Genomic DNA, 26,391 nt, shown 5'->3' with positions numbered 1-26,391 from the left:
TCCTTGAGGCAATTAACTATCTTTGAATGGGAAGGGATTAGAAGGACTAGTTGGTCCTTTACCTCACATATTGAAGTGGTAGGATTACGGGTTATTTTAATTTAAGATTTTCTTATTTATTTACGTATTTATGAGAGCTAGAGAGAGAGAGTGTGAGCAGGGGGAGGGGCAGAAAGAGAGGGAGAAGCAGGCTCTCTGCTGAGCAAGGAGTCAGCCGGACGTGGGACTCGATCCCAGGACCCCGGCATCAGGACCTGAGCCGAAGGCAGATGCTGAACCAACTGAGCCACCAAGGCACGCCTCTTAAGCTTTTCTATAATTTTAAAACTAAAAATCTAGGGAAATACTGTTATGGTACTACTTGTGAAAGTGTTTCCTTAATTAGGATATGAAAGTTATTATGAACAAGTGGCCGCTATAATATTGGTGGATAACTATGAAATCTCAGTTCCCTGTGTATATGCATTCTGCAAGTATATTGTCACTAAATACACATTCAGATCTTTTTGGTTCACGGGGGATAATTACGCTGTCATGTTGTTGGCTGAAGTCAGTTTGAAATCTATGCGTTTATGTCAGTCAACTGGGTTGCTTTAGTTTTGGGTAAAAGCAGTTACTGAGGATATTAAATAATTCGTATTTTTAAGTTAGAAACTTAATTTCCTAAGTAAACACTTAAAATCATTTATTTGTAGAAGAAAAAAATTATAAGAAGCCTCCTAGTTTTCCAGGGATCACTAAGAATGATGTATAACCAAAGTTAAGTCACTAGCAATTCAAAAAGGCAACGAGCGGTTATGGTCTCTTGACTCCTTTTGTAAGGAGTTAGTCTACAAAGCAGTGAATAAGTAAGATGATAAATCATTGGCTTATCTGTTCATGTTGGGCAAAAGATGTGACTAGTGGACCATTTTTGTCTTCACTGGAAAATGTCTTTCTGACTGTCATTGAGAAATAACTATAGTGATGTGTGTGTACATTTCTGGGTCACTCTTCCTTTATCCCCAGGAGATAGTCTGTTTCATTGTTTTTAACTACTGAAGAGGGTGAGGGAATGAAGGAAGAAAAATGTGAAAATGATAGCTGAGATAATTTCAACAATTAGATTTTGGTTTACTCTGATTTTATTTTTTAACTGTTCCTATTACATGACTACTATGTAATGCCAAGAGAATTTCATTAAGTAAAAACAATTAAGTCAGATCAGTTAGAAGATGAAGACAAAATAACCAGTTAGATGGGTAGAATTGGCAAGTTCCTAACTGGTTGTTTAGGCAGAGGATATTGAGGTATGTTCCCCTAACATGAGTGCTAGGGCCTCTGAGAAGGCAAACGTTAGGTAGAAGCCATCTCTGCTCTCCAAGTAGCTCATGATACAGCAGGTGGGAAGACTGGAGGAAAATAGAGTGATTCAATTGATAATGGAGAGCAGGAACACGGGATTAAGGAATGATGTACAAATAGTATATTATAGTCACTTCCACTTCCAAAAGAATCAAATACAATTTTTTAAACCATTGTTTTTGAGGTTTATTTCTTAGAGCATTGTTGCCATTGTTTAAGACTCGATAGTATTTTTCATTTTTGTCACCTGTTGTAGGCCTAAACGGAATCTTGTAGCCTCATAAAAGAGAAAAATGGCATAGATATTTGCCGTATATTTTTAATAGCCTTATTCAAAAAACTCTATCAGATATGGATAATCAAATCTCTTGAGGCTCACAAATGTAGTTTAAAAAACAGGAATATTTTTGGGCTTTAATCTTGGCAACACAATTACCTATTGAAAATCTAACCTTCCCTATTCCTTTCTTGTATAGTGAATGGAGAGCAGAGGATAGAATGGTCAATTCAAGGATGCAAATGTAGTCGTTTGTGTTGGATTACTGAGATATGCAGCTGTGGGGATCTTTTTTCTGATGGTTACCATGGAAAGGCATGGGGGTCCTATAAGACAACACAAAATAAAGATTTAGAGATGACCCCTTTTAAGCCTGTAACTCAAAACAGGTTTATACTTTTATCTCAACCTGGTCCATCTCCTAGAGTAACAAGTTTTTACTACCCAACTGCAAAGAAAATTTGACAAAGAATTTTTGAGTAGAAAATGAGGTCATTCTGAATGGCCCTCCTTTTATGTATTCTCTTTCAAACATCAAGGTCACTTGCTAATTCTAGTACTGTGGGATGTGATAACAGGTAGGTATTATTACCTTAGCTCTACCTGTCATGATTTTGAGACTTTAATCATATGTCTGCTCAGCTTTCCTTTCCCAGACTACAAAGTCTCAGTCCTCTAAGCCTGTCCTCACACACAGCCCATTCATCCCTGTTTTAGCCACTTCCTCTGGGAGTTGATCACCTGACACCATCCATATTTTTCCTGAGGTGGGCTGCCATAACTACGCATATTCCATACATGGGTGAACTTCAGTCTGGGACAAAGGGCATTTTTTTCCCCTCTTGTATTTGTAATAATTCCATGACAATGCCAAGCCTGTTTGGTTGTAGCCGTGTACTTGGTGAATGTCTTCAGTAGATGGTTCTATGTGACTTTTTTCTTATTTTATTATTGATCCTATTATTTTCTAATTTTATTTTTATTTTTTTTCTTTTACTGTATTATTTCCAAACTTGCCTATACTGAAGCTCATTTACCATATTTTGGCTTACTCTGCTTAGCAAGATCTTTTCATTTATCCTCTGAGCTTGGATTTCAATGACTGGAAACATTTCTGTTACCTTCAAAATCAAGTTTCTTTCTTTCTTTCTTTCTTTTTTTTTAAGATTTTATTTATTTATTTGACAGAGAGAGACAGTGAGAGAGGGAACACAAGCAGGGGGAGTGGGAGAGGGAGAAATAGGCTTCCCGCGGAGCAGGGGGCCCGATGCAGGGCTTGATCCCATGACCTGAGCCGAAGGCAGATGCTTAACGACTGAGCCATCCAGGCACCCCTAAAATCGAGAGTTTCAATGTGACTGGTAAAAATGTCTTGGTACAAACCTCTTTGGAACTTACTATTTCCACTTCTCCATCTGTGGATTTTTCTTGTTAACATTTTTCAGCCGAGATCTATTTTCCTGGTAAGTTGTCAATTGCAGTTCTAATTTCTTCAGAGTTATTTAAAAGTGATTTTTGACTTCCAGAGCTCCATAGCACTTGACAAGGGGTAGTAAGCTTTTATATTATAAGATCATATTGCCCTGTTCTCCCAGTAATATTACACACTGTCTTTCAGAATCAACCCTTGATAAAACTGAGTAGTAGGCAAAATTTTTTAGTCTTTCTCCACCACCTAATAGGCACTCAAATCCCTTAGACTTTCTTCCCTAATGTCTTAGTAACATCCCTACACCTCTACCAGTGACATAGTTGAAACAACATAGTTGAAAGACTCAATCACTAAAATAACATACCAATCCGTATGCAAGAAAGAAATGGAGATTGTCTTTTCAGCCCAGAAATCTATTAATATTTGTTGTCCGATCGTAGGGACACACTGATCCTGTCTTTGCTGTCTAGGTAACCAAAAACTAAATAGTCAACCAACTAATTTATATTAGTGGTTTCCATGATGGGATTTTAGTTTGGGTTTCAAGGGATTATGGGATTGGGTAGGATTTTTGGTCATCCCTCAAAGTGTAGCATGTAGTCATCCATCTGTTGTACAGGTTGAACTTGGTGAGACAGGATAAGAACTTAGAAGTCATGTTTTATTAATGGAGTCTGAAGACTGCTTGGGTTGACATCCTAACTCTGCCAAAAATTAATTCTGTGACCTTGGGAAAGTTATTTACCTCTCCAGTTCCATCAATAAAATAACATTAAAAATAGTATCCACCTCCTAGTGTTGTAATTGGGATTCAATCAGTTAAGATATATAAAGTATTTAGAACAGTGTCCAGCTCACATTATGTTTTGCAAGTGTCTCCTGTTATTTTACTTGTGTATCCAAGGATGGGCATATTGCTTGGCTCAGAGTGGGTATTGAAATGGTATTTGTTGAATGATTGGAGATGTTCCTGGGGCTAAAGGACTTATTTAGGCATTTTTGTGTTAACCGTTCTGAACTAATACATTTCAGCCTATCATTCATTTCTTGATTTCAGATCTAGCCCACACTCCACATCTGCTATCCTCATTTCATCAAAACCACTGTTAATCCTTCAGACATAGCATCTCTGTCCATTCTGCGGTAACTATGCCTGGGTCTCAACTTGCATTAAGCTTTGGTATAACCCTTTTTAATAACTCAATTTCTAAGATGATCTAATTTAAAGATGTTATTCTTCTTTCTTTTTAGATCAATTTGTTCACATATTAGGGATTTAGATTATTTTATCAATATTATAACTAAGCATTTTGAAGCGTCACGGAATTTTATAGTATAACAGTCAAGCTTAAAATTATGATGAAGGCTTCTGACATCACAGCCAACTTATTATGCAGATTCCTGTCCTGTTAGCTCAAGATGCTAGTTTATTTGCATATTATTGCTTGACCCTGATATTGTGGCCGATTAATTTGTATATCCTTATCTAATTGGCTCAAATAAGTTTTTGCCACTTTATTTGTTGGCTCAGCTCCCAGCCTAGTAGCTTTTAGCTCCAATCACTTGAGTTCAGAGTGGTTTTCTTTGTCATGCTTTCAGCACTGATGGAAGGACAAATAAGAGTGGTGGTCATGAATGTATAAAGGAACAATCTACTGCTTTTGTCTTGTAGTAGGAGACTGCAGAAGACATAATTTAGACATGTGGACAAGTTATTTCTCAAGAAGGAAGATACTGGGCTGACAAAACAAATAGAACTTCTTATTTAAGGAAATGCCATTATATAAGGCAAAGGATGTATTCTACATCACTGACCAGAAAAAAGTTCTAACTTAGAATTAGGCTGACCTGGACCTCAGCTAAAATAATGGTGTAATATTGAAGCTTCTAAGTAGAGTTCTTCTTACATTTTTTTTCTTGTGATATAGTTGACTTATAACATTGTTTAAGTTTAAGGTATGCAACATGCTGATTTAATACATTTGTATATTGCAATATGATTTCCTCCCAGGCTTCAGCTAACACTCTATATACTTTCTATACGGTATTGTTTTCAAATTTAAGATGCATAAGAATAACATGGAGGACTTTTAAAATACAATTTCTAGGTTCCCACCCCCTTTATATTCAGTTATAGTTTGGTCTAAGGTAGTCCCTGAAATCTTAAATTTTAACATGTACAATGGCGTGATTCTCGTGTAGGTAGGCTACCCTATTTTTATGTGATGTGTTATTCTATCTACCTACTACCTGTACCCGAAAGAATGCTCTGCCCCTGCTCATTCGTGGTTTCTATGTGGAGTCTAGTGTTTCACTGAGGTTTGGGTGAGTTGCTTTTTCCTAGGTGACTTCAAATATTTAAATTGGCTCTATTTTCCAAATTCTATTTCTAGAACAGGAGAAATGAGAAGACATACCTATGAACAATTTAAAAATTGTATCTTAACAGTGTGTGTATATATATGTATGTATGTATGTGTGTGTGTATGTATGGAGGGTTGGGTGGGGTAGGCAAGGTAAATCTTAACGGGCTTAGGTCTCAGTTGGCTCAACCACACCCTGGCAGTCCGCTGCATAGGGATGGTGACTCCTCTACCACCATGAGTCCCCTTTCTTCCTCATCTCCCGTAAGTATTGCTGCAATTTGTGAATTTCAGTGCCCTTTTTCTTGAGGGACATAGATGCTTTTGGGGGAGGGGGAGGGAGCGCTCCCACAGCCGTACCCTTTGCTTTGCACAGTGTACGTTCCATAGTGATTAGACAGGACTGGGGGTCACCAGGAAGAAGACTAGGGGTGGGGCCTGGGGTAGAAAGTGAAAAGGAGAAAGATGATGAGGTAGAACACTTTCAACTACATTTCCTCCAGCCATCCCTCAGGACGTCTGACCTGATCCCATCTCATGGCCACCTCTCTAGCTCCTTGACTTTCAGGAGACTACTGGAATTGGTGTTTATGATGTCAGTCCTGCATCTATATTTTCCCAACACCTTCTTGTTGGCATGCTTGATGTGCTTTTGTTGTTCTCTTCACAATTGAGGTGACTACAACCCATATCAAAGAGGCAGGATGGACAAACTTCTTACTCTTGCCTATTTGCCATGGTTCCTGGCTGTACAAACCACTTGGAAAAATTTCAAAAGGACCATGTGCCAGCCGCAGGGAAAGAGGGAAATGGAATGGTCTTTGAGACATTCTGCATTGGGAATCCGAGTCTGGGCTTTAGTCCCAACTCTACCATCTACAAGCTATTGACTTTGAATGTCAGTAATGTCAAAAGCAATTGCCAGTATTGAACACCTTCTTTGTGTCAGCATGGAGCAAGATGACTTATGTACATTATCTGATGCCTCTAAGTTTCAATTTTCTGAGAATATTATGTTCAGAAATTACCTCACAGGTCTATTATGAGAACCACATGAAAAAACCAAGTTAGAAAAGGATTTCTAAACTAGAAAGTCTTCTATAAATATGTTATAATGACTTAAGAGTTAAAATTTTTCCTTTCAGATTTCAGTTGAAAAATTTCAACCTAAATGAAATTTAAAAGCTTCTACTTTCTTCCACTGTAGACATGTGAACAGTCCAGTCAAGTCTGTCCTTATAAGAAAGGTTGGAATTGGTATGATTTGCTATATGGGTAGATGATAGAGGCAAAATCTTGGTGCAGTTGACACAGTAGAAAAGAAACCCTGCAGTAGAGTAGTAAGAAAAATTATTTAAAGTTTTTTCAAAATTTCATTCAGTACCTTGTCTTAATTCACTCTTTGGTCTGTGTAAAACGTAGGTCTACTGATCTCATTTTTGCCTTAACTGACCAGCCAATCCTATAAAACCTTTCTTTTTTCCCATTCAATCAAGAATTGGTTAAACTGTTCATTTGTTGCTTTCACATTTTCTGTATTTAGCCCAAGATTTCATAAAGTAACAGAAATAGTTACAAGAATATTCAGTGAGCACTTAGGTGTACCAGATCCTATGCTTTATTTCTCACAGCACCTTTATTAAAAAAAATCCTCTTATTACTCCCACTTCATAGATAATGCAACTACAGCTCAGAAAGCTAAATAATTTGTCCAGTGTTAAACTGCCAGTAGTGGTAGAGTGGGATTCAAACCCTAGTAAACAACCCACTTTGGTCCCGATTAACTAGCCATGTCCAGCAAACGTAGTTAAACATTTGAATTACCTGGGATGATCTCATTATATAATTTTGGTCTCCTCAGACATAGGTTAAATTACTTTGAGATAGACCATCCAAGTGTTTAAAGTTATTTTAATGGTAAGTAGGTTAAACAAATTTGAAATGCAAGACTTGTTTTTCCAGGCCATAGCTCCTTTGTAAATAATTCATTATTCATTCAGCAGCTACGTTCGGTGTTACCAGTCAGGGCATTGTGGGAGATAGAAATACAGAGCACAGTCTAGTGAGAGAGAAACGTCCTGTTTGAAGGGTGTAAACAGACTGCTGTTGGCATTTAAAAAAGGGAAAGATGTGTCCTATTGGGGGTGGATCAGAAAAGACTTCATAAAGTCCCTCCATCCAAAATGTTCTTTCCCCCAGACACCCGATGGCTCATTTCCTCATCTCTTCCAGGTTATGGCTCGAATGTTACCTACTTATCAGGCTTTCTCTGACAACCCCGCTTAAAACTACTCCCCAGTATTTCTTATCCTACTTTCCTGCTTTGCTTTTTCCATAGCACTTATCGGCATATTACATGCTTATTTATTGGTACTCTCTCTCCCTAAATTAAAATGCAAGTTGTACAAGGGCAGGGCCTTTTGGCTGTTTTGACCACTGAGGTAAATCTAGTCTAAGAACAATGCCTAATACAAAGTAGGGAAACACTATATATTTGTTCAACAGATGGAGAAAATAAGACTTAAGCTTGGCCTGAATAATGGATAGCATTTAGCTGGGCATCGTTGGAAGGAAGAATTCCAGGTGAAGGAAATGATTTAAGCAAAGAATGGAGGCAGCAAATTACATAGTCTGTTTGAAGAGCTGTGTGCAGGTCAATTTGGTTAAAATACAGAAATGCAGTGGGACATCGTCTGGCGGGATCTATGTTATGTAGACCTGAGTGATTACATAATTTCATAGGCAGACGGAGCCCTTAAGATTAGGAGTCTTGAAATCTCCTTATTTAATATTTAGTAATTAAACAATCATTCCAGGTAATTCAAATGTAGGTAGGGGTAGACCCAAGGTGTGTGGATCCTGAAGCTAATATAATTTTAGACCCTGGCGAAACAGCCCACTTTGATTCAATTAACTAGCCATTTTAGCAAATGTAGTTTGACATTTGAAAAAAAGAACATAAAGAAGAAAAAAATACATAGAAAAAGCTGAATGCTAAAGTAGAAATGACCTCTGGCCTTGCCTCTTTTATGTAACTGCTGAGTTGGAGCGGTGCGTGGTAGGAGTCCTCCCAGCAGCCCTTCCTTCCCCCGGGAGCCGCTAGTAACCTAATTACACATGGAAGTGATTACAGGCTCCATAAATATATTCTGCCAGACCCAACTTTCCTTAACTAAATCTCAGAAGTGCTTGTAGCCACTCAGATGCTGCTGAACAAGAAGAGATGGATGATGGCAGTGAAGTTGGAGACCCAGACTATGACTGGCAAATTGGGGCTGAAATATCAGTGATCATGGAAACTCATTTCTAGGACCTTGGAAGAAGACAGAACAAATGAGGGACCCTGAAGTTTTATTGGCTTCCTGGTTAAGCTGCCTCTGGAACTCTGCTAAAGGGAATACAATGAACTGGAAGGAAGATTAGAGGAGTTCTGTATATAGGTGATAAGGTGACGGTTGGCATGGGAGTTGGGAGAGGAGCATGTGAGGCAGGATACAAAGACACCATGGCCATTGAACCCCAGGAAAGAAAGGTCAAAGGTGTCTGAAGTCTTACCTCAGGATACTAAGTAGTATCTGGGAGTGAACTGTTCTTAAAGCTGAGAATTTCTCTGTACATTAAGTGCTCTTTTGTTTTAGGTTTGAATACCCTACATTTATTAGATTACCAATGCTCAAATGATCACACCTTTGGCCAGTGAGAGTGTCTTTGGGGTGGCTTCCAGGTCTTCTGACATGACCTTTGTATTTTTTGGTAGCTTCCTTTCTTTCTGGTTAGATGAGATGTTCTAGGCTTATGTACTTGCTGTGCCCTACCTGGAACCTACCGTTTCTCCAATAAGTACCAGGTTCTTTTAGTGAGAAACTGTGTTTTCAAGCCGTATCTGGTGCTAGGGATGCTCAGGCCACTGGCTCAATTTTTGTTTCTAGGCCTTGTCAGTGGACAGAATCAAAAAAGGTATATGTGTATATATACATGTGCAGGTCAATTTGGTTAAAATACAGAAATGCAGTGTATATATATATATACACACATATATTTTGCATCTTATGCCCAGTAGATTTTTTTTACATTTCCAGAAGAAACTGCTCACTGTTTTAAATTCGCTCTATCATCCTTTAAGCAATGAAAGCAGTAAGCTTTTAAATGGGGTCTTTGTGACATGAATTAGTGCAGCTTCCCCAGGCAACTTATTTATAAAGAGAAATAAACTTAAATACCAGAAGAATTTGGTTGACAAATTAGTAGTTCAGTAAGTGGAAACTCAGCTTTAGCATTTTTGAGCTGTTAGGCTTTAGAATATAAAATGACCATGCTGCATTAGAATGACCTTTTTGAAGTTTGCAATGTTTTTATTAGAGAAAGCACTGAATAGCCAGTAATGTTGGTTTTAATTCCACAGCCACAATGACAACTATAGTTTATTTATGATGACCTTGTGGCATATAAAGAAAATTTCTCATGCTTTAATGATTTACTATAAAATTGAAAATATAATTATACAGAAGAGAAAATTTTAAAAAATCCTATTCAATTGTGAAAATCCTTCAGCTGACTTTGCTTTTGAGGAAAAGTATACTTAAAAAAAAAAAAAACTAAGTTTGGGTTATATAGAACTTAAGATCCAAAAGTCTCCTCCATCCCCAACATAAACTGTAGATATCAATGCATAACTTTGGTGATTCACCCTCAAATAGATTTTGTTTACTTATATTTGAAATGCACCTTTAATTTAACAGTATTACTAAAAACTGTTAAATATCTAATAAAGAAGTCTTAGTGATAACACTGTTTTCATGTCATGGGTAAATTTTGGTTAAAAAAAAAACCCACAAAAAACTCAAAATGGTCATAGGCATTGCCTTTTACAAGAGAAGCAAAAGAAAAAAAAATTCAGCTTTCAGTGCTGTAGAACTAATGATTTCTACTCTGGGTATGAAACAGGAAAATAGATTTCCTCTTTTATGTTAATTCCAATAAATTGAGAGCGGCTTCTGGAGCACTGTGTTGGGATGGATTCTGAGACTGCTTCCAGTCTCCGTGGGAAGGAAGCTGTGATCAATAAGGAATGGGGAGTTGCAGCATGTATGCGATGGATTTGGTATCCACGATGAAACAGCATTTTAAAAAACCCAGTAAACATCGCAGTCTTACCAGATAAGCCACCCACGTCCATCTTCTTCAGGTTCTTTGCCTCCAGAATGACAACAGTCAGCTTGCCGGCAGTCGGTACGTAGCGAAGGGAGAAGCAAATATCACCCAATTTCTCTTGCTGTGAAAACCAATAAGAAACTATAGGTAACTTTTCGAATAAAGGTGAATATAGTTTTTACAGATACATTGCAAATTCCTCAGGAAGAGGATTACAATTTCACAATTAGAATGTGAAAGCTCTTAGGTTCATTGGCGTTTACCCAGTGGTCTTTCATTGACTGATGTATGAAGAGTGATTGTAACCCATTTCGGTTTTAAATAGCTCATCTATACTTAATCATTAATCAAAATATATCCATAATTCAACAGTTCAGGAAACGAGACCGAGATGACTTTTTTAGAAACTCTACTCTGAATAGCACTGCAACGTTCTTGGCAAAATTTCATAACTTTATCAAATAGCTTTGAAAAGAGCCTAACACTCCTTTAGTAGAATCAACCTACCTAAATTTTTGTCTTTTTACATTTCAAATAAGATTATGACTAATACTTCATATTTAGATTTTTGGGAGAAGGACTTGTATTTGCATTAGATTGAATTTTTTAAATAATTTTTTTAAGATTCAGCTCTTTTATTTACTTTTAAGTAAGCTCTACACCCAACGTGGGGCTTGAACTCACAACCCTGAGATCAAGAGTCGCATGCTCTACCAGCTGAGCTGGCCGGGTGCCCCGGACTGAATTGTTAATGAGAAATTCTGAATCCTTAGTAGCCAAAAGGCAACAAGAAGTCTTTGCCATTTCAGTTTTACTCAAGTGAGATCCAACTTTTTCCCCTTATTCTAATATTTGTACAAATCTAAGCAGTAGGTTGGAAAATTGAAATATACAGTAATACAGCACATGTCCTAGCCCCTCCCGTTGTTTCACAGGTTTCCTATTTCAGGCCCAAGGAACATTCACCAATCCTGTATCTCTGGCATTTCTGAACATTTCATTCAGAGTTTAAAATTAATGTTTAGAGACCTTTGACTTTTCTTCAGAAAGAACCATGGGTTCTCATACCTTAAGCGTCTTAATTTTTAGGATAACTAATTAAGAACCATGGTATTGTTTAACATGAGGAGAATTTGAATTCACATAAGCATGAGAGTGGGTGGGAGGCTGGTGGTATCTAGATGACTTTCTGATACAGGGAATTAGGGATGTGGCAAATTAGGGTTTATTTCTTAGGACATGCTCTCCCCTCACCCCGCAAAGTGAATTATGATTCCAAAGATGATGGTTGTGTCAGACTTCCGCAGATAGGCTCAAGGTAAGAATAAGGTACAGAAAGCCTTCTCATGTTATGTTCTTATTAGAACTGTATTTGGCCTTATCTATAACTTCATGTATGTGTTAAATCAGCCTGAGTCTCCAGTGTGGAGATACTTGCCTAGATGTAATTGAACAATTTAAGGAAATACAATTCTTTTTACTGGGTACTGGTTCTAGCCATCTATAAAGGAAACAGAATGGGGCCCCTGGGTGGTGCTGTTGGTTAAGTGTCTGACTCTTGGTTTCGGCTCAGGTTGTGATCTCAGGGTCATGCGGTCCAGCCCCCTGCAGGGCTCCAAGCTCAGTGGGGAGTCTGCTTGGCACTCTCTCCCCCCGCTTCTGCCCCTCCACCACCCCACACGTGCGCGTGCCTGTTCTCTCTCAAATAAATCTTTTTTTAAAAAAATGGGTGTCTACTTGTTTTGATTTATCTGTAGGTGAGAAGTAATCATTCTGTGTGTGTGTTGGTGGGGGGAGAGGGAGAGGTACAGATTTTCTGCTTAAGTAATGCTTTATTGAAAACATCACCATACGTGTTTATAACCCCCAGTTCTTTGATTCCTTGAGTCTTCCTAGCATCTTATCCATATATCTCTTATGTCACTAAAGACTCCTATTTTTGTTTTATTGTGCACATGTCTCCATTTTCCAACATGACTCCTTGAAGCCTGGTCCTTGGCTGATTTATCACTTTCCATGCATCCTCAAAAAGTAAATAAATGAAAATTTTGGATAATATCCCTATCTTGAACTATCTAGGTCCTATCTCCCTTCCTTTAGTGTAGATAACAGTTACTTCTAATGTGCTCAATTCACGCAAAGTGCCTACTTACCCCCTAGGAATTTGCACATGAGGAGAATCTAGTAGAATACATTCCTTTTCATAGTCTTTGAAAATACACAATGGGAATCAAGATCATAGAAATTAATAAAAGTGTGGACAAATTCATCTGAACCTTATAAATGTAAGTGAACAAAATTGCAGTTCAAGAATATTCACTGGGAGGAGGGTTCTTTTTGCAGGATTCTGTCTTTTTGCCACAATACCCTCCCTGGAGAACTCACTCTGTTGCAGAACCGGGTTACTCTAACTGTTCTAGTTAGGCATTTTAGATGACCTCTTTTAAATGGCCCCTCTCAATTGCCCACTGTCTAAATCTATAATTTAGGGCATCTCAATTGTTTTAAAGAAACATCATAACTTTCTTCTAATACTTTTTTATTCAATCCTGTGATATATAGGGAATTTTTGAGATATTGCATAATCTCTAGCTTCAGAAGGGTACAGTTATAGAGTTTGAACCTATAATGCCTCAGGTAGGAGAAATATGTGAAATTACCTGTAATTATAAAGCTATGGGATGGAGGAAGAATGAGTTGGGGGGGAGGGTGAATCGAAATGGATGTTTTAGGAGAAAGAAAAATATGGAAGAGTGCTTATTAACACCATTTTCAGATTTATATTTATTTATAGTTAACTCCTTAATTTAGGAACTTGAATGTATAAAATTTCATATGCTTATTAAATTATAACTGATATGCCAAATTAAGCATATCTTTTTATACTAATCAACTGAAGTAACTTTACAGTGTTTGAAAATCTTATGACTTCTGTATCTGTAAGCCATTTGAAAGCTAGTCACTATTCTGGAATTTGTGTTCTTTATGGCATCAAGCAGATAGAAACTCATTCTCTAGAAGAAGGCAAATATCCAATTCATATGAACCTTTATCTTAGTTATATTTTTTGAGTTGTCACTATGTGAGATATAAGTATATGCTTTTTCTAATTCTTTAAAAAAACAACTTTAGTAATTTTCTAAAACAAAATTTCAGAATTGGGACAACTTCTGTTACCTGCTGGTTTGACTCTTGATTAGATTTAGGACATTTCCAAATAGGATTGCAATGTGTTTTTCATATGTGGTGAATGAGGTGGGAACCTGAAGTTCATGTGAAGCAAAGAAGACCTAGGATATGCATCATGGGGAGGCTGTGAAGCCACCCTCAGAAGTACATGCCTGGTGCTTCTGCTGACCCCTCCTGAAGATGGGTTCTATTTGGCCACAGCTGAAACAAGGCTTAGGTCTGAGGCTTACTTCGTAAGTGTGTGTTCTTACTTCAGGATCTTAGATTGAGGGGCTCATACTAGTATGAGTTGTGGGACAACAAGTAGTTTCTTTTCCTCTATGAAATCTTTACTGAACTTCTATGATTAGATGGAGATGTACTCTTGTTCCGGGAGTCTTGTTCTCGCATACAAAAGTTTTACTCTATCTCTTGTCACTTACACAGAAGAATTGGAATTGTATGAGAGTTTTATGGACAGTTTCACATCAATCTCTTATTTCATAATTTTCACATGCCAAGCGTTTTTATATATCACTTTAAAGTTGGAGAAACCAAGATTTCTACATTAAAAAAGAGCTTTCTTTAGTGGGGTTATGGTGATGGGAAACAGCGGTGGTTCTTAGAAAACTTACAACATAGATGATCCTCCAATCTATATCTCAGCTCCTTACTTCTCCTTGACAATTCCGTCTTGTTTTCCCTACAACAGCCCTGTGAAGTAGGTACTGTTTTTCTCCTTTTACACATGAAGAGTTTGAGACTCAGAGGTTACATATGGTTACATAGCATCTCTGTGTGGACCTCTGCAAGGTCCTTTGACTCAAAATAATGAGTTTTCTTTACTATCAGACCACCATCTGGAATGACAAACCAATACTCCAGCTGACCACCCACTTAGAGAGTCCGCTCTCACTTTACATTCATACTGTCTAACTAAATGGATGTTTATCACCAAATCTTCCCCTTGTCTGTTCTTTCCGACCTCCCTTTCAGTCAGGATCACTAAGTAATCAGTTTCCAGTGACCAACGTTCCTTCTGTTTTCCTTTAGTCCTTCAGCCCACAAGTCTTGACATTTCTTTCTCTGTCAGTGTCTCTCAAATTTTTAAAAAATTTTTTAAAATTTTACTTAATTTTCCCCCGTCCTTATCAACATGTCCTCTACCCTCCTCTCTTCTCCCTCCAATATGACCTCCAACTCTACTGTGATATTTGCCACTGTCACCATCACTATCACACCGCCATCCCTTCTGCCTTCATTCTGTTTGAGATCAAGCTCTAAACACTTCTGTCATCTTTTTCCTGCAGCAGTCTGATGAAAGATCTCACGAATCATAGTCTCTCCAAAGTCCAGTGTAGACTGTATACATACTAAAGCCAGGCTAATCTTTGGAAGTCTAAACCCATTTTCCTGACTTTGAAGAAACTCTGTACTTTGTCTCTGCCCTATATAAATAGTCTTCTTCTACTTTACTATCTGTTCAACCTTCAGAATATATGTTGAATCTGACCTCACCTCCCTACTTAAAGGCCTTCACTCTAGTACAGGTATGGAGACCAACCCTGCTGATTTGCAAAAGACTATTGGTTTTAGCCCTAAACATCCTGTATGCTCTGAGAAACCTCAGTCCCAGGCAAACTGTAATGATTCATAACGTTAAGCCCAAGTTCTCATTGTTGACCTAGACCTCTACAGTGACCTCCTAATAGCCTCTCTGCTTCCACTCTTGCTCCTTTTTAGACTCTTTCTCACATACCAGGCAGAGGGGTCCTCTTTAAAATGGAAATCTGATCATGAGACAGTCCTACTTAAAGCCCTTCCATGCCTTCCCATTTGACTTAGAATGATCTGTATTCTTTAAACAGAAAAACCTATGTGGTCTGACCCTTTACCTACTACTGCGCTCCTGATCTTTCTCTTTTCAAGACATGCCAGGCACACTTCTACCTCAGGGCCTTTGCCTTGGCTGTTCCTTCTGTCTGCAATATTCTTCCCCCAGATACTGTGATGGATTGTCCCATTAGTAATTTTTTTTAAAATTTTTGAGAACGTTTTATTGAGTTAGAAATTACATACAACAAAATTCACCCTAAGCATATGGTTCAATGAGTTTCAGCAAATGCATGCAGTCATGAATTACTAACAAAACCAGGATATAGAACATTTTTTAAATTGTTTTTAGCTTTCTTCTCATATGTCACTTCTTTAGAGTTTTTATATGGTCATCCTATCTCAGGTCCTGTCAGCTTCTAAACATATACACTACTTGTCCCTTTGCCCTGCTTCTTTTTCATTCTAGCACATATTACTTAAAATTCTGTTAAGTTTGTTTAGGTTTTCCCCACTAGAATATCAGGTCTATAAGAGAAGAGAAATGTTTTTCCCATTGCTGTGTTCTAAGCCCTAGAATAGTGGCTGGCACAGTGTCAGGGTCCATCTATGCCTCTTGAATGAATAAATGTAGATTGCCTTCTATCAAATACAGTCAGATTGGTCCCCATGTTATCCTCTATTGTTACAGGTCAAGGTCTCCAGGAAGCTGACTCAGAGATGTGCAAGCAGGAGGTTTATTGTGGTGTGTCCTTTAGATCAGCACCTATGCGAGAGTGCAGGGAGCAGAACTGCACAGGCACAGAAGTTGGGCTGTGATGTAGTCCTATCAGAGGCCTCAGCCAATCCTAGGGGGAGCTCTGGAGCTGGGACAGCTCTTCAGATAGGTTATGAATTCTTAAAAGGGGTGAAATTTTTATGCTCCTGAATTTACCAGTCATTGGATGTGGGCTGTCCCCACATCTTGGACCAGGGCTCTCTTCTGCTGAGGGTGATGCTGAGAAGGAGGATCGCAGTTATGGGCCATCAGCCATCAACACTCTAGGCAGCCAGTGGAATAAATACCTTGTTCATAATGATGGTACAAGATTGGTGTGTATGGGAGGCAGTTCATCAAAGCAATTACTATATTTCCATGAGTTCTCTTCCTTTTCACCACCAAATTTTTGCATAGTCAGGAAATCCATCTGCAAATGTCTTTAGTCCTTTCTACCTAATAAAATTACCCCGACTTGTAAGACTTAGTCCAAGTTCATATCTTTAACGAAGTACCCCCTTACTATTCTAGCTCATGTATATTTCTGCTAGTGATTGCTTTATAGCCATCAGCATAGTGCCTCGCGATGATTTATTTTTCCCCTCTATTTATTTCATATGTGAGTTTCTGTCATCCTAAACTCCAGAGGAGCAGGGATTGTACTTTATAAGCCCTTATTATGTGCCTTTTTAGGTAGTATAAATAACTGTTGATTGTTTTGAAATGAGCGCCTCACCAACTGTTAGCTTTGTAAACAGCATGGACACTAGTACTTTATGAACGGTATATCCAGTTTAATCAATGAGTCAACTAATGAATATATTTGGAGCTCCTCCTTTGTGCCTAGTGCTATAGACTTGGCCATGTTAGCCCTTTCGGAGAACTAGAAATGAAAACGTTTCTGGAAATGTAGTTTTTACAAGATAATTTCAAACCCTATAGAGTTGCAGCTGACAGATGAGTGCTTTTGCTGGTGTGATTATCTCATGAAGGGGCCTTATTACTATTAGGAATTTCAGCTTTATGTATAATTTATTTTAGTCAATTGCCTTGATCACTAGGTGGAAATTGCCAGTTAGTGTAACAAAGTTCCAACTGTGAGATTCAGAGAAATTAACCTGCTCTTTTAGAATATGGACTGACAATCAGAAAGAACCTTTGTTCTGAGCAGCTTGATGCTATTTTTTTGAAGCAGCCACTGAATACAGTAGACACAAATTAATGATTTAATAGACAACTACAGCAATGCTTTTCCTTTTTGAAAAGCATTACATATAGATATTAGAACAGAGGTCATCTCCAATGGATAAATAAAAAGCTTGATTCAAAATGAATATTTATTTGATGGCTTCTACCATCCATCATTTTATGTGTGAAAAGAGGGGTTCATTTTTGTGACCTTTGCAAATGGAGCTAAGTTCACAAGCTTGTTGGAAATGCTGTACTTTTGAATGAGTTTTAAAAAGGTACCTGAATTGACTTAATGCTGTGACATTTTACAAGGACGTATTCTATTTATGTTAATCCTAAGATTTTTTCCATGTGTCAAATTGGTGATAGTTTCTCCAAGTAGAGGGTTTTTCTCTGAGGTTGGGAATCTATTTAAAATTTGACAAATAAAAAAATGGCAGTCCAAAGATCTCAAAATGAAAATCCAGATGATTTGCATATTCTTCATTTATAAAAATACTAGGACATTTTCCAGTTATAAAAGGGATAATGTCAAGTTTCTCATCTTAATAAGAGTAGCTTTAAATATATCCTTTGGGTGGTAGTAGCTTTCAAATTCATTTTATTCCCACAACTATACTCATACCACTGAACTATCTGCCAAATCAGTATTTACATCTAATGGTCCAGATGGTCACAGTATGAAGTGATGGCCGTGAATGTATTGAGGCTCAAAAGACTGAATCTGGCCTAATGTACAAATACACAGTAAATTGCTCAGGTGAATGAGACAGTATTTTATGTCTTTGAATACTTTATGAGGATACTATATAACCTATTAACTCTGGATTCATTTAATTATTCATTTCTTATTTAAAAAAATAGGTTCTACCATAAGACTCTTCTAGTCCAGGCTCCACAGATACTTAAGATGAGTAAGAGGACTTTACAAAGTTCTGCAAGTAGTGGAGTGATAGATTTAGATGGAGAATAATAATATAGTGCAACTGTACAACTGTACCATAGAGAAGGCGCCAATGCTACGGGAGCAAAGAGGAGAAGGTTGGAACTTTCTAGGGTCTAGTGACAGAACTAAGGAGGGGAAGACTTTAATTAGAGATTTTTCGCCCTGATAATCATCATCAATTTCTCTGGCCATGCCAAATGCACATTCTTTATAAAATTGATGTGTCTGCCATGCAAATCTAGCTTTATTTTTTTTAATTTTTTATTGTTATGTTAATCACCTCAAATCTAGCTTTAAAACAAGTTGTCTAACTCTCCCCTTTCAATCAGAGCTAGTATGTATTGGGGGGGTAATAAGTAAATGTCTTGGGGTAGCCAGTGCCTGAGCTGAGATATGAAGGTCAACAGGAAGAATCAATGTGAACCATGTGAAGAAGAGGGCTTAAAAACGTTCTAGACACAAGGATGCACCTGCAAAGTCCTGCAACCGCTTAAACCAAGTTACTCTTTTTTTTTTTAAGATTTTATTTATTTGACAGGGATCAAGAGCGAGAGCAAGAGAGAGAGAGAGAGAGAGAGAGAACACAAGCAGGGGGAGTGGGAGAGGGAGAAGCAGGCTTCCCGCTGAGCAGGGAGCCCGATGTGGAACTTGATCCCAGGACCCTGGGAACATGACCTGAGCTGAAGGCAGTTACTTAATGACCGAGCCACCCAGGAGCCCCTCAAGTTACTCTTCTACAAATGTAAAATTCATACAATTAAAGACGGATATCTGCTTTATGATTTAGATCTTCAAAACTTCCTCTTAATATATTTATTTTCAATAGGAGATACACTTTACACTTGTAGTCCTATTAGATATAACAGAGACATAGGTATTCGGACATGATCAAAATAAGAATGATGAAAGTAGAAAGTCAACATGCCTATTAAAAATAAGTAACAGCAAAGTACACTACAGAACAGTGAAAAGAGCCGTAGACGAAGCTATGGGCATTTTCCATTTGTTCATTCAACAGATATTTACTGGACATCTCCTACGCAGACACTGGGACACAATAAAGCATACAAAAACCAATGGGCAAAACAAATATAGTAAAGTTATGAGTGCCTGGTGAATATAATAGCAAACACTACTATATTTTAATGAAAGTCCTATTTCAACCACCCTCTTCTCTAGATAGTGTCACATCCCTCCGTTCCTTTTGTGAGCCAAATGTCTTGAGTGAATCAGTGACAGTCACTGTCTCTATTTATTCATGCTCCACTGGTTTTGCTCTCCATTTTATTGAAATGGCTGCTGCTAAGGTTTCAGATGACCTTCATCTTAGTAAGCCATACATGTTTTTTTAACCCGAAGTCTCAGCAGAATCTGTTGACATCCCTCTCTTCCTTGGATTCTGTGATTACAATGCTTTCTTGATTTGTTTATCTGCCTCTCTGGCCACTCAATCTTGGTCTTGGTCTTTCTCAAGCTGTAATCCTAACCCATTTCTTTTCTTCATAAGCTAATAGAGGCATATCTGGAGGTCATGTGCGTTTGGTTGCAGACTGCCACAATAAAGCAAATATCACAGTCAAGTGAGTCAAATGAATTTTTTGGTTTCCAGTGCATATAGAAGTTTACTATACTGCAGTCTAGTAAGTGTACAATAGCATCATGTCTAAAAAATGTATGTACCTTAATTCTTCCTAAAAAATGTTATCCATCACCTGAGTGTTCAGCAAATTGTAATCACTGATCACAGAGCGCCATCACAAATAAAATGAAAAAGTTTGAAATATTGCAAGAATTAACCAGAATGTGACAGAGACGCGAAGTGAGTAAATGCTGTTGGAAAGATGGCGGCGATAGACTTGTTTCACAAACTTTCAATTTGTAAAAAGCTAAGTAAAGTGAAGTGTAATGAAAGGAATATGCATGTACTATGCCTGTCAATAGCTTTAGTAACAATGTAGAAGTGATTGCCATGTGCCAAGTTTGTATCTTCACTTTACTTTGTCTGAGCTCCAGACTCCTATATCCAACTGCCTACTTGTCATTTCTACATTAGAATATTTCACACACATCTTTGACTCAAATTCCAAAAACTGAATTCATGACCTAGTTTCACAAACCTGGTTCACTCTATTTCAGTAATGGCTATCAGCCTCCAACTAGTTGCTCAAGCCAGAAAACTGGGCATTACTATTGGCCACTAACTACTTTAGAGTTCAGATTTTATCTTTTAGAAATTTCTCAAGTGGGTTCACTTGTTTTCATCCTTACCCAATAAATCTCATATTCCAGTATTAGAATCTTTGCCACTCTAATCCAATAATTGGTCATCTAGATTATTCTGGAAGTCTTAGTTGGTCTCCTTAAATTTACTCCTGAAATACAGTAGGCAGAATTACTTTTTAAGTAACAAATCTCAAAATCCTCAGGTAGGTATCCTGTTTCTCTAGGGATAAAGACCCACATTTTTACCATAAGTTATAATATGGGGTCTGGCTCCTGCTTGCTCCTCAGCCTCCCCTCCTGGCCCTTGCCCCGTCTGTGCTCTAGCCACATCAGTCGTCTTCATAGGATCAAATATGTCATGTTAACTGTACACTCAGAACCATCACATAAACTGTTCCTTTTGCTTGACACGTTCCGTCCTCTTGTTCTCCCTTTTGTTTAGTTAACTTTTACTCATCTGTCAGACCTCACTTCAATATTTATTTAGAGAAGCCCTCCCCGACTCACCAGACTAAATAGGGCTCTTCTTATATATTCCTTAGTAGTCCTCCAATACTCTTCTTTGAAATATTGATTACAATAGCCCTGTATTATAATTACGTACAGTTAACTGTAATCATGGACAGCAATCAGGTATTTGTGTGATTATTGCATTGTACCTCACTCCCATGAATTTGAGCATCTTTGCATAGTGTCCTTTTATCTATACGCACAACACCTGGCCCATGGAAGATGGTTAGTACATATTTACTGAGTCAAAGAATGAATATATGTTTACCGAACGCTTCACTCTGTCAGAGACGACTAGCTGTTTGTCAGAATCCACTTAGAAGTAGGATTAGTAATCCATTCCACTTTCTGTGGTTTGCCAAAAATGAGCAACACTTAGTCTTGTACTTAATTCTGTTTTCCGAACACTTACCTTATATTTTCAGTATGTCAGTCATGGTGCAAGGTAATGGAAGAAAAGGCTGACTAAAACTTGTTCTTGCCCTTAAGAGACTTGTTCTTGGCCAGGAAGAATAGGCATAAAACAGAAGTTCAATGTAAAATGGTAGGTGCCATTATAGAAACGTGTTTTTAGGAAGAACCACTATAGAGAAGGTAGAGGTATTTGTTGTGGTTAATTTTATGTGTGAATTTTGAGTGGAGGGTAGGGGAATATGAATAGAATATAGAATGGAAAGTGAGTCCCAGAATGTTCTTGTTAAAAGATTCTTCATGCTGTTATAGGTTGTGATGCCTGAAATACCACCATTCATACCCTTTTGCTAAAGCTTTAGATCTCTGGGAGTCCTTTAAAATGATAAGAAATACCATTTTGCCCCCTAGTGGATGATATGACAATCCATCATGGTATTAAATTTTAGTGGATAGTTTCTTGGGGTATGGAAGATTTATCTGCGTGGAAATGGGCAAAAATGGGGCTGATCTTGATTATCTCTATAATTCGGGATGCTGCTTTATTTAGAAGAGGCATAAGTGGGAATCCAGGTAAATGACCAATTGTATGAGGACACGTGAAGAAAGGACATATGGAAAACAGTTGGGAAGTTATCCAAAGACAAACCTTTACCAAGTTGCCTTGTCCCATTAATGTTCTCCCTATGTTAATTACATGTCCCTGATTTTTCTGGGCCAGGCCCAATTTTTAATATTCTATTTTCTTGTCCAAATGTGACTTTGAGGTTCTGGGGTAAAGTGGACTCTTTACACTGGTTTCCATAGTTCAAAAAAATATTTTAATCATCTACAGTGAAATGCAGATAGCAAGTAATTCTGAAATATGGACAACATATTTCTGAATAAAAATGCAAAATGACCTCTGCACTTAAAAGGAAACCTTGTAAGGAAATATTACGTAGAAGGTGGGCCATTGATCCTGGAACATTCACTAAAAAAAAAAAAAAAAAACCACCAAAACACAATGCCAGGTAATCATTGGAAGGCATGGTTAGACGCTTTTCACCCTGAGAAGAGTGTTTTCTCTTGCGGCAGAGACAGGCAATTGGATGATTTCTACCTAGGCTTATACTGATGAAGCAGCAGTAAATTTTCACTAATCCTACTCAACACCTGCAAAGACTTTCCTGACCTTTTGTCACTTGTAGTTATGTTTACTTTTGCATCCTAACTAACTCGAAAGGGTACTATGGGGTAATAAGGTCTTGACAGAGAAAGCTCAGTAGCCAGGGTGCTGTTTTTATCCAAAGAATACTTTTCCCTTTTTAGTTCCAGGATGATAGTGACCAAGAGGAAGTCTGGAGGGAAGGGTAGTGCCACACAGTTGGGAAACATCATTGGCCCAGGAAAGTTTTCCTTTTCCTCCTCATAAAGGGCTGGGTAAAAAGAAGAGACAGTGAATGCTGAGTAGACCCAAGCTGTGCCACTAGACAGCTCTAGGGGGCGCTTTAAGCAAATTCTTCTCTTGCTTTTGAACTAGATAAGTAGCACTTGCTCTATCTTTGAGGTTACATAAGATCTACATGTGAGCCCCTGGGGGAACACAAAATCAAGGAAAGAACCATAAGGAAGGTGATAAAAAGAGCGTGGTATAGACAGGCGAGTCACACAGAAGCTGGTGACTGGAGAAAAGCTACTTAAAAACAAGGTTAGGGAGGTCAGAGGCGCCAGCCCCGCCTCTCTCCTCTGACTTCCCCTGGTCGTGGGTCTATCCGTAGCAAATGGGAGACTTGAAGAAAAGAGAAGACGGGGAAGAAAAGCTGGTGAATTGGGGTTGGGGCGGCAAGGCAGTGGGGAAAAAATAGAGAAAGGAATAAAAAGCAGAGAAGCAAATTGAGGAAGAGAGTTAAAAAAAGTTTATTATTTCATCTTCTATTAGAAAGAGGGCAAAAGGAAGAGAGACGATGAGGAAAACCAACTGGGGAATGGTGAGAAAAGCAGTGGGAGGATTTTAAAAGTTTTTTTGTGTGGACTCACTTCATAAGGGATGAGACCTGCCGCCTGGCGAGGGACTATGGAGGTGGGACCTTAATTATTAGTTCAACTGGGAAGAACCCAGGAGACATATTTGCAGTAATTCAAATCCACAGAAATAAAGAATTTGATTTGAACCTCAGATGACAGAGAAGATGGATATATTTTGTAGACTGTGTCAGAAGGAAAAGCACAAAGCACTGTGGTGGTTTCCCTGAGCAAGCTAAAGCTAAGACTGTTCAATCTCTTCAGGATTGAAACAGGAGATGTTGGTTACAGCAATCTCATTGGGGAAAACAACCTTCTATGGTATGTTGAAGTTCCATTAAAGACAGCAGGGAGATATGACATTAGGACAGGGAAAATAGGAAAGTATGATATAGAAAGCCATTGAGAAGAACATGGGTACCTAGCTTCTAAGTTGCTTTTAATCCAGAACAGAGGATTCCATGCATTCTGGTGGTGGTTGGAACAGCTAGAGATGTCCTTTACATGTGTGTCAACAAGCACAAAAACAAAACGAAGCTTTCTAATAGAGTTTGGAATTAGTTGGTCAAGACTGAGAGGGGAAAAATGAAAGGCTCTGTTATATGCCCTAGTGGTGCGGGGGGGGGGGGGGGAGGGGAAGCTATGTCTAGCACCTGGCTGATAAATTTTCTTTAGCGTTAAGATATCATTTGGATTTCTTATTAAAAGCAAAAAATAGAGGGCGCCTGGGTGGCTCAGTTGGTTAAGCGACTGCCTTTGGCTCAGGTCATGATCCTGGAGTCCCGGGATCGAGTCCCACATCGGGCTCCCTGCTCAGCGGGGAGTCTGCTTCTCCCTCTGACCCTCTTTCCTCTTGTGCTCTCTGTCTCTCATTCTCTCTCTCTCAAATAAATAAATAAAATCTTTAAAAAAATAATAAAAGCAAAAAATAGAAGTAGGATTTTGGGGATCAAGCTTTCTGATAGAGTAGGTATGCCAAAGGCAATGGATAAAGATCATTGGGAAAATAACTTGACAGGGTAAGAATGTAGAAAAGAAAGGGAAGACTGAGTAGGCTTTAAAAATGGTACATGGGTAACTTTGGGAACTTCTCTAGTTTGATGTTTGAAGAGAAATTATAACTAGATTTATATATAATAATTCAACTACCTTTGATGAATGGTAAGAATAAAATGAGATCAAAGATATAAAAGAGCTTTGAAATAGTAATCTGTAAATGAAAGTTATTAACATTATTTTTCTTGCTAGTTTAATAACAATAGAATAACATTTTTAAAGTTTCCCCTACTTCATGCTTCATTATTATCTTTTTTTAGACATCAAGGAGCTGGATCTTGTAAAGATGCAAAAGAGCCCTCCATTTCTTGAAAACATAAATAGCTGAGGTGGAATATTTGAATTTCTGAATAGGTATAAAAGTCAATTATGACTATGGCCGTTTTAGTCCTTTCCAGGGGAGTAATAACCCTCTATAGATGGAATGCCATGGGAATTGTAAGAAACCCTTTACTTGAGATGAAGTTTTTGTGCTACAAGCATGTAGCGCCTACTTGGTAGTTTCATAGGGTCACTGTGAAAACCATCTAATCAGACTGTGGGTAATAGAAACAATCTTTCTCATACATAGTCCCTTCAGTTTTTGGATATAGATGGGATTCTGTGGAGCAGTGTATATAGACATATAGATTAAGAATTTGAACTTTTTCATCTTGACTATATCTAACTGACTTGAAGCAATGTGAAGTTTACTTAATTTTAGTGACTTCTTTCAGAAAACAGGTTAAAGTGAACAATTCAAAGGCGATAAATGAACATCCTTGACTGACATCTCCATTAATCTCGTGGTTTCTTAGTGAAGCTGTCTCATCTGCGTATTACTTTTCCCCCCCAGAGTTTTTGACTTCTATCTCTTCAATGGTGATCTTCTGTTCTCAGTCATTTCTGCTTAAAGGTTGCACAGCTCATTAGTGCATTTCTCATGTAGGCCTTAAATGCATTGCATGTTGTGGCAAAGTTACAGAGGAAGTCAAGATCTTCTCTAAGTATATTTGGAATTCAATTTGCCAAGATTTCATAAATTGTTCATTTGGCAGAAACAATTTAGTTTCCATCTGTTTTGCCTAGGGGAAAGTTCATTGGTGTTCATTGTTAAGAATCAGAACATCATTAGAGAATTCAGTGGTCCCTTGGATGTCACTAAATCACACAGTGCAAAAATATACTTTATCTGCAAGGGAGTATGTTATGAATTTGAATGGCAACCACTCTCTTCAGACAGAGCACATAGGTACATCTTATTTGCTTCATTTTGCATGTATTTCAGACTGAATGTTGGAGTGACCCTGCTGAGATGTGAGAGATTTTTTTTTTAGTTATGTAAAATACATTGCAGATTTTTGTGAGCAATGATTACTAAAAGAATTTTTTTAAGACATATGTTATGCAATTGTTAACTCAAGCATTTTAAACTATGATCAAAAACTATGATCCTTATTTGCAATGGTATTCTGGCTTTCATCTTTTTGAGCATGATGCTTTTATGAAAGAAAGTTTCTTAAGTTTGTAGGAAACATAAACAAGAAAACTGACCCATACATTTCTGGTCAATTTCACCAGATGACTTTTATCATTTTATTAGGATTTTGTTTTTCTCTGTGGTTTTTATCTATTATGTGATATCCTATTAATGGAAATCAATGTTAATTTTTTTAAAAGCACTTTTTCAAATGTGAAATCATGTAAAAGCATGTTCACCAACACTGTATCTTAAAATATTTTGTA

General features: G+C 37.8%; 1 protein-coding gene across 2 annotated transcripts in view; it reads right to left on the bottom strand.

Annotated features, from left to right (window-relative positions):
- SYT1 (synaptotagmin 1) overlaps positions 1-26,391 on the bottom strand; it is a 193,741-nt gene that overhangs the window by 80,948 nt on the left and 86,402 nt on the right. For both annotated transcript variants that reach the window (XM_028105473.2, XM_028105474.2), the window contains exon 6: positions 10,571-10,688. In XM_028105473.2, coding sequence (XP_027961274.1) covers positions 10,571-10,688 — 118 coding nt within the window. The remainder of the gene's footprint in view (positions 1-10,570; positions 10,689-26,391) is intronic.

The sequence above is a fragment of the Eumetopias jubatus genome, unplaced genomic scaffold (genome assembly GCF_037043125.1).
Source record: "Eumetopias jubatus isolate StellerSeaLion01/CBP00866 unplaced genomic scaffold, mEumJub1_p1.0 scaffold_8, whole genome shotgun sequence".
In the NCBI taxonomy this organism is placed as follows: Eukaryota; Metazoa; Chordata; class Mammalia; order Carnivora; family Otariidae; genus Eumetopias; species Eumetopias jubatus.
Note: the sequence above shows the minus strand (reverse complement) of the source record. Positions and strands in the feature narration are given on the sequence as shown.